General features: G+C 33.3%; 1 protein-coding gene across 1 annotated transcript; it reads right to left on the reverse strand.

Moving 5' to 3' along the window:
- Positions 1-910: 910 nt before the first annotated feature.
- On the reverse strand, positions 911-9694 carry LOC149055492 (glucose dehydrogenase [FAD, quinone]-like). Its single transcript, XM_089227268.1, has 3 exons — positions 7994-9694; positions 2229-2630; positions 911-1541 (listed from the first exon to the last, which is right to left on the reverse strand). Exons 1-2 carry the CDS (start codon positions 9530-9532, stop codon positions 2283-2285), a joined length of 1887 nt encoding a protein of 628 aa, XP_089083394.1. The 5' UTR covers positions 9533-9694; the 3' UTR covers positions 911-1541; positions 2229-2282.

Here is a 9694-nt window from a genome sequence, read left to right on the forward strand (position 1 = left end):
TTATGTACCTATGTATTTTATAAAATGAAGTAATTGTAGTTCTTATCCCTATGAATCTTATTATAAAACCAGGATTTTGATATCTCTATTATTTCGTGAGATATAGCAATGGGTAAATCCTCGAGGGACACCCTGTATAAAAAAAAAATGTTAATCTATAAAATAAAAGCATATCAAATTAGAATTATAAATTTAAAATAATTTGTAATAACTAACTAAACAAATATGATATATTTTAAATATACTTAACTCGTATTTGTCCATTTTTTGAAGTAGGTACATTTATTATTTTTTTAATATTGTATATATGACTTTAAGTAGGAAGATATGTTGATGTATTGTTAAAATGTTAATATTATATTGAGTGTAAAGTGAAGAAGTGTTCAATGATACATAAATATATGAATAGTCGTTACAATATTGTTATATTTAAAAAAATTTTATATGCCAAGTAGGCCTTACATATATTTTTTAGTAAAACAAACAACAGTTGTAAATCACGCTTAAATTATTTTAAAGTTGTTCTTATTTATGCTTCTTCATTAATTCACGGTAAATTTAAGTTTTTGATGAAAAAAAAAAAAAAGATTTACTAGAAAAAACATTAGTAAAAAACACTTATTTAGCGTTAAAGTAATATTATAAGTATAATGTGTACTGCGAATCACTGTTGAAAACACTTCTATTTGAATATTTTTGTATAAAATATAAAAATAGTTTTGTTGTTCGATAATCTACGATTACAGTAGAATATTTAAATAGAAAACGTTAATATTATATTACTTATAAATTTCAAGGTAGTCACTATTTTTTACAAACTATTATTTATATTTAAAAATAACCAGTATGATAAAATAATAGAACATAGTAGGAAGGCGCTTAACGTTAATCAATCAGCAATACACCAAAATAATGCCAAAAATATTTATTCTTAAAATTAAAATTTTACAATGAATGACATATTTCACAATTTACATCTAATATAGTAGAAAAAGAGTAACAGTTATTGTACAATATTATAACATTTTCACATAATATCCATAATCAGAAATATAGGAATAAACTTAAACGTAATTTAAAACAAAAATAAAATAAAATGAAAACAATATGTAGTATTGCACATTTTGTTCTTTGACTAGATAATATTATATATATATATATATATAATAACGTTTATTGAATATTTACAATCTCTATTATATGTACGATAAGTAAAGTTGAGGGAGGAATGATAGTGATGAGTCGGTGAAAACTCACAGTAGAGCTACCCTTTCATGAATCTTAAATAATTTATATTCAGTTTTTGAGAAGGTCTCTAACCAATTTCGATTTAGACACCAAATAGGGTTATCTGGAAGAGATTTTGACGGCAGTTGAGCTACGAGTTAGTTTGGATGGCTTTGCATTTTGAAGTGAAGTCTTTGAAAGTAAGTGACTGCTGTCTGGTTGATGGATTGAACTTTACGGTCTTCATCATGTAGAGGCGTTTGTGGCATACCATGGGGCTTTGGTGACCATGCGGAGGCAAATGGATTGGAACGCTTAAAAAATATTATATATTTATGAACTAAAATATGCTGTTGATTGGACGCAATTTATATAGGTATTTATTATATTATGTCTCAGAAGTTATGGGGATGAAAAAAGTTCGAGTTATTAAGACATGTTTTAAATTATATTAGAGGTGCGCCGCGGAAGCAATGCGAAAGCAGATCCCGCGGCGTCGCCGGCTAAAACGGAAAAAAAAATTATATTATAGGTAACGAAAACAAAATTCTGAGGTACGTGTTGATCTGTACGGACATAACTATAGTTAATAATTTTCTTATTTACATATAGTTTTTAGTGTATATTTCACTATACTTCATATATTTAATTTTATATTGTTCATTGAATCAAACGTATATGATCGATTTATTATGCACTAGTTTTGGTATAATGGTATATAGATCGTGGCATTGGAGAAGACGAATGTGTTTCATAAAACGATTACATTGTCCTATATACTATAATGCACTATGGATAATGCAGTGTGATCGTTATGATAATAAATTATTGATTTATTATAAAATTTATGATTAGCATCTAAAAAACAAATTATTTCACGTACTTAAGACGATGATTAAATATAAACAAATTATAGATAGTCGCAACGATCGATAAAATAATATAAATAGTTGTCAAAACAATGATGACATAATACGATATTATATATGGTTTGGACCTACCGTAGTATAATATATTATATTCATTGCAGTAGCATTATAGCACGACAGGTTCGATCATTTGATCCAGTTTTCCTTGATCATGTCAGCCGCTTTCTCACCAATCATGAATGTCATCGCGTTGGTGTGACCACCTGGTATGAGTGGCATGATAGACGCGTCCACCACCCGAAGCCCTCTGACGCCACGTACCCTCAACTTTGGATCGACCACGGCGTCTGGGTCCGAGGCCGGTCCCATCTTGCACGTACCCACCTGATGGTGCAGGTTTGTTGTCAGCTGCCCGATGGAGCAACCCCAATACGCGTCCGACCCGAATGGCTCGTGTTCACAGCCCGGGAACGGCACCGACAACAGCGTGGATCCGTATTTTTGGAATGCTTGGGTTTTGCTCACCGCGATGGCCTACATTATTATAACCAAACCGTGATGAAAATAAATTAGATTAAAAAAAAATTATAACATTTATTACTATTATTATGTCTTGTGGTAATTATTATAGAATACAGCGGTATAGCAGACTCTAAACTAAGAAAGCATAATAATACTTTGAACGAAAATAGTATAAGTATAGTAATAAACTAATAACATAAAAAACTGATTTACTTATTTATATTCTTAGCATTTTATGCCATACGAATTATCATGTGTATTTAATTTTAATTGAACGCAATAATGTACCTCTATTGCCTATACGTTACGCCGTACAACGAATTATATTTATTGTACGATACATAAACTGAATATTCTAACTTTAATCTCTCGTCTTGACGTAAAATAGTAGTGTATTGTTGTTGTAAATTTAAAAGTACTGACAAATTATCATATCTTATTATAATCTTGAAACCGCTATAGATTAACTCTAATATAGATTTTCTAAGACAAATTTAAATGTTCAGTCATTTTTAATTAAGTTAGATATGGTGATGTCGTGACCCAAAATTTGCTTTGACCTCCAAAATAATTAGGAAAAAATAATAGAATATATTTTTAGAGTTGAAGGAAAAAGTGGATTTTGCATACTCAAATTTGAGAATTATTGACTTTGTGAACTAATATTATATTGTTTTAGAATTTTGGTAAATTACCTATATAATACTTCATTACAACATTTTTGAACTTTGAGTATTCAAACATGTAAAATAAAATTTGTGTCGATAATTTATTATTTTACTCAATCTGGATAAGTCCAGGAATGAGTTTAAATTAGTACCAAATATAGGTATTGGAAATTAAAAAATTTGAAAATTACATATCGAAGGATGATCATAAATAAGGATGGTTTTATCTTATATGTTGCAACTATATTGGAAGGTCACTACCTATTTAAAAAAATGTTGTCGAATATCAGTTATACTAATTTGCTCACTGCGTAAGTAGTGAGTTGTGAGCAAATTATTTTGCTGGGTCAGTAATTATTTCAAATTACATTTACAATTGTAACATCAAAATTTCAAGGTAGGAATACATAACATTTTTATTATTATTATTATTTTTTTTATTGATCATTACAGCTTCTGTATCATAGGCCATTAGCTTTAGAAGTAACATTATTATTAGTTTAGTATTACGGCCAATATACTTATACAAATTTGTCGTGATGTTATATATGAGTCAAAAACCAATTCTCAAATATTTTATTGATTAAATTATGTATAAAATGAAATGATAATCATTATTACTATAATCAGTAGGTATATGTAGTCACTTAATACGCTGGATAATTATCATTTACAAAATAATGAGTACCTATTATAGTTTGTTATAATTTTATTGACATTAGAATCTAAATATTAATAGACAAAAAAAATACACTATTATATACTTTCGAATGTAAATAAAATACCTAATATTATAAACAAGATAATAATTGTAAGCCTTGCATGTCTCTTTTAAGCAAGGTTACACATTCTATGTTTTGCTACCTTACTAATTTCATTTAAAATGAATGTAAAACATTTGAATCCTAAAGTAATACATGCTGAATTATGTATCAACCAAATGATTAAAAAATATGTAATTCATATTTTATACAATACTTATAATTTTTTTTTTTTTAATTTGCTTTTTATTATAAAATAATTATAGCAACATATGTATGATTATTGTATGACTTTGAATTAATATGAAAATATATTAGAGATATCATTAAAAGCGTAATAATTATAATATGAAAAGGAAAAACAATGTGTAATAGATGGTTTTTCAAAAACCTCAATTATTATTCACGAATATTAAAATTAAAAGTTTCAATAATAATTATAAATTAGCTAAGAAAGTTAAAGTAATTTTGAGCCATTCTTATTTGTATTCACGAATGATTTAATGAATTTCAATTAAATGATAAATATTAATATAGAGTTTGTACAGTAAATATGAACATTTTTGATTTAATGATGAAATAATAGTTTGAATAGTTGTTATTATTTACACGGATAGAATTTAGTCTGATGATAAATTCATAATTATTATTGAAAAATGGTTTTTTTTTAATTAGTTCTATTGATAATAAATTAAAATATATTTATTTTTTTTATTTATTAACCCGCGGCAACGTAGGCTATTGGGTGTGGGGAGGGTATTGTAGGTTTTTGTGTTGGGTAGGTTTGTTGACACACTTGTGTGGTTTTTTAGCAAAATTTTGAATTGGGCACCCGTAGGTTTCTGCCATGCCCGGGTGGGGGGCGTTGGTCTCTCTCTCCAGACAGCGTGAACTACCCGGAAAGCGATGCCAACCATGACTGGGATCCGAACTCCGAACTGGGGATGGTGCGCGTCGTAACCGACGTCTAAATCCACCCGGCCACTACACCCCCAAATTAAAATATTGTCTCCATAAGAGCTTTGAAATTTATTAAAAAGTCATTACATTTTTGTATCGATTAATATGAAGAATAAACAGAAGAATTTCAACCAATATGTACTTATTAAATATATTATACGTAATGAATAGAGCGCGAATTTGTATGCATTTGCATATTTATTCTGGTTGATTATAATATATGATATGTCAAGTGAGCATAAAATTTGTTTCATGGCATATCGATTTAAAAAATTTAACTTTTTTTTGCATATTATTTTGATATTTATCCATTTATTTTTATTTTAAAATATATTGATTGCATATCTCATTTTTTAGTGTATTTTTTTCGTTTTCAGAAATTTTTATTTACATACCATTGTAATATAAGAAAAAAATATTATATATATATTTATAGTTTCAATTGATATAAATAAATTAAAAGGTTAGGTTATATATTGAGTTAGGTACACCAATAGGTATAAATGGGTTTCCCAAAGATATTAGATCTTATAGATCAATAATAATCGGTAAAATAAAATACATATACCAAGATAAGAAAATACCGATTACGACCATTCAACATTAACATAAATCCAGGAAAAAAATAAGACAGTATTATTTTATAAGTAAGGTTCCATGATGTTAAATATGTTGTTTTAATTAAATGTTCAAAAAATGTAATTTTTTTATGCATATTTTTTATTTTTTATGCACATTTCGATATTTTAGTACATATATTTATGCATCTTAGTTGGTTTTATGAGCATATAAATCCACGCTTTAATAATGAATATATATAATATATATATTATGTACATTATTATTCTTATACAACAGTTATTTGAACAACAAATATAAAAACTTAATTATAAAATAATTCAAGTATGTTGTTAGAGCCCTGTCTGTATTTGATTTTGAAATTGTAAATATTACACTAAAGTGTTTATCTATTTTAGGGAAATCATTGTATTGTGTAAATCATCAGTAATCACTATAGTATTTATTATAATCCCCATCATCGTCATCGTCCACGACGGACGAGTTTTCATGATGTTCATTGGTAATTTGCGAAAGAAGTTAATGTAATAAATCATGAAAATATATTATCGTATGGAAATCGAAGTCGGAGGAGGACATAATAGATCCGAGATCGGGTCACGTACCGGACTACGTGGCCGTAAAAACTGCAGTCGTGATCACGTGACTAAGTGATTGTGAAATAAACTAGTTAAAACTACTTATAATGATGTCGTATACCATTACAATAAATAATACATAAATAAATTGCGTGTGTTGGTTATTATTTGACCAACTCCTATTTGAGAAAAAATCGCGCGACCAAAAGACTCAGCAGCATATACATGCTCATTCTTAGAATTTCAATTTGGATACATCAACATAAAAAAAAAACTACTTATAAAAATCAACACGAAGAAATGACTGTTTCCGTTTAAAAATATGGTACTATTGAGTAGGTATATTAACGAATTCAAAAAATTATAATTTGCCTGTATTCGTTATTTGATAAACAAAATAGGGGTAATATTATGCTTGGTGAATCACTGCGCGTATATATTTTAATAGGCCGGCCGGGGGCTGCAGTCGTGTGGGTGTGTGACAGTCGCAAGAGATTTCACAACGATATAGTATCCGTAGAAAAAATATCATATATATATATAATATTTCACGCGACCGTAAGTGAAGCTCGCGGTCCGGTCAACGGGTTTTCGATTTCATTTTTTCCCCACTACGCGTATATAGCCTAACCTAAGATGACATATCGTACTCACGATAATAATAATAATAACAACGGCGTCTATCGAATTATATATCATGTTGACCAACACCGGTTAAACTTGTATATATATACGAAAATAGCGTTAATACTGCAGCAGACGCGTCACGGTGCGACATTGCCTCCGGTTTATCGAAATCGTCGTTAGCTGCGCATAAATTATTATATGCAGTGGCTATTTTATAGAGATAAGTAAGTATGTTATAATAAACGCATATTATACAGTTAATGTAATATGTGACCATGTCATCGAGTTGGCGAGCTTGTACTTGTGCAGACGAGCCGTCGAGTGATTTCATTACCCTCCGTCTACAAACTGGTTTTATTATTTATATTTTATAATATAATATAAATATTATTATTATTTGATACTCATAATATATTATCATTACATTTTATACATGGTGTTGTTTTAAAAGTATGGAGTAATAATATCTGATACAAAAGTATGTGGAAATATTGAGATATATATATATACCTAGGTACACATATGTTCACAGAAAATTTTTTTCTTTTTTTCTTTTATGCTGATAGTAAAAACCGCACTGTATATTACGGGAGTAAAAGTTGATTTTAGTCTTTTCAATTTTAGTCAATACAAGTATTTTATTATATTAAGAAATTTATTGGTAGACTCAGCATAGGTACCTACTAAACACGCACATATTTGTAGTAAATACTTACGATTGTTTAAGAAAACAATTTTTAAACAATAAATAAATATTGCAATGTAATATTATATAAATCATAATAATATAGTAACTATATTTACTAGAAAAAATTTTAAATTTTAAAGAATCAGCACATTAGAGTAGAAGAAAAATTAACGTGTAAGTATACAAAGCTATCCAAAATTTTACTTGAAGAAACAATGGATTTTAATTTATATTTTCAAAGGTTAGATGGTTAGAAGATTTACATTAATTATCGCTATGCATCGGATCTTACAGTCGACTGATTGACACGACATTCATGTAGATACTGTAAATGCAATATGGCTCACGTTTCACTGTATACATTACGTCATACATCATATAAATGTTTATTTGTACTTTAAGGTAATTATAATATCTGCATCGATCGGTTATACTAACCTAAACGTCATTTAAATTGTATTATATGATGTCTAAATTCTATGTATATCTATAAAGGTTACATTAAGCAGTATACCTGTTTAATGCCTTCGACGAGCACATCGCGGTCGTGCGTGTCAGACAAGTAGCCAGGAAAGAGCAGCGGCGCGTGAAACGGATTGGTTGATCGCAACATGACACGTCCGCGACTGCGTGGTCGTAGCAATATGGGTACCAGGCCCCAAGCGTCTCGGCCACGGAATCTGCCGTACACCTTTTCGTAGAAGTCTTCGCGCATGCCAAACAACCGGTGCAGTGATCCGCCCGTGTCGCCGGTCAGCGCTCCGGGACCGAACACCAGTTCCATGTCGGGAACCACGGAGCCGTTGGTTGCATACCTTGTGGCCGTGAACGCTACCGCTTCGGCGCCACCAGGCACGGTCAGCGGTCCGTCACCGTTCAGGGCGTACTGGATCAGGTACTTGGGATGCCGATACCGGTTTTCAACGATCGTCACCGACTGGTTGACTAAGAACACCAGTCCGGCCATGGACACGTGGTCTTGCAGGTTGTAGCCCACCCGGAGGTCACTAACGACGGGCACGCCGACTTTTGCCAAGTGTTCAGCCGGGCCCACACCCGACAGCATAAGTAGCTGCGGTGAGTTAAATACCCCGGCGCACAATATAACCTCCTTACGGGCGTACACCAACGAGGTACGACGATTTCTGACGAATCGCACGCCGTATGCGCGCTTTGTGCCAGGATCGATGAGCACCTTGGTGACCGTGGTTCGCTTGGCGACCGTCAGGTTTGGTCGGTGCCGTATCGGCCTCAGGAATGCCTTGGACGCACTGCATCTGGTGCCGCGGTCTGTCGTGGCCAGTACGTACGAGAAACCAAGTGGCCGTGGTCCGTTGTAATCGACAAGCGTTTCATAGCCAAGCTCGCGGCCGGCACGTAAGAACGCCGGTCCTAGTGGCGTCTTCCACGAAGGTTCCTGGACCTTAAGGTACCCACCACGGCCGTGCAAATGCGCTGACTTTGGTGACGCGGCCACCCGGCCATCTCCCAAGTCCTCCGATTTCTTGAAGTACGGCAGCACGTCAGCGTAACTCCAACCGACGTTGCCAAGTCTGGCCCAACGGTCGTAGTCCTCTGGTACTCCCCGCGTGTACATCATGTAGTTGAGGACGCTAGTGCCACCCATCACCTTGCCTCGTGGCCACCGACACTTGCGGTCATCCATTGCGCCGCACACGCCGTCCTGTGGTTCGGTCCGGTAGCCCCAGTCGTATCCGGTACCGATCAGGTAGCTGACCAAAAGTGGAACGTCCGTTATGGCGTTCTCTTCGCCACCCGCCTCGATCAGCAGCACCGTCCAGCCTGCCACCTCAGTCAGCCGGTTGGCTAACACCGACCCGCCGGAACCAGCGCCCACCACAATGAAGTCGTACTGCCGGCCGACGTACGGCGCATCCGGCACCGCGTCCATTGGTTCCGGTGCTATCATCCGGTAGTACTCGACCACTGCCTGGAAAACTGTGTACGCCATACCATGGGAGGGACTGGCCGACATTAGTACCATCGCGACCAGCACTAAAACCGCGTTCCAAAGCACTACTGTCGGTTGCATGTTGTCGCTTCGCGGCGCAGAAAATAATATAATTGAGATATAATATGATATAAACTAAGGACGTGACGTTGTTGTGCACGAGAACAAATGATATTGCCGCGAACAAGAATCCGAACCGCGAATATTCAATAGCGACACCGGTGTGCGCAAGTCGATGACAAG

This window comes from Diuraphis noxia, unplaced genomic scaffold, assembly GCF_037042655.1.
Source record: "Diuraphis noxia isolate RWA-SAM2 unplaced genomic scaffold, SU_Dnox_SAM2 contig0004, whole genome shotgun sequence".
Lineage (NCBI taxonomy): Eukaryota > Metazoa > Arthropoda > Insecta > Hemiptera > Aphididae > Diuraphis > Diuraphis noxia.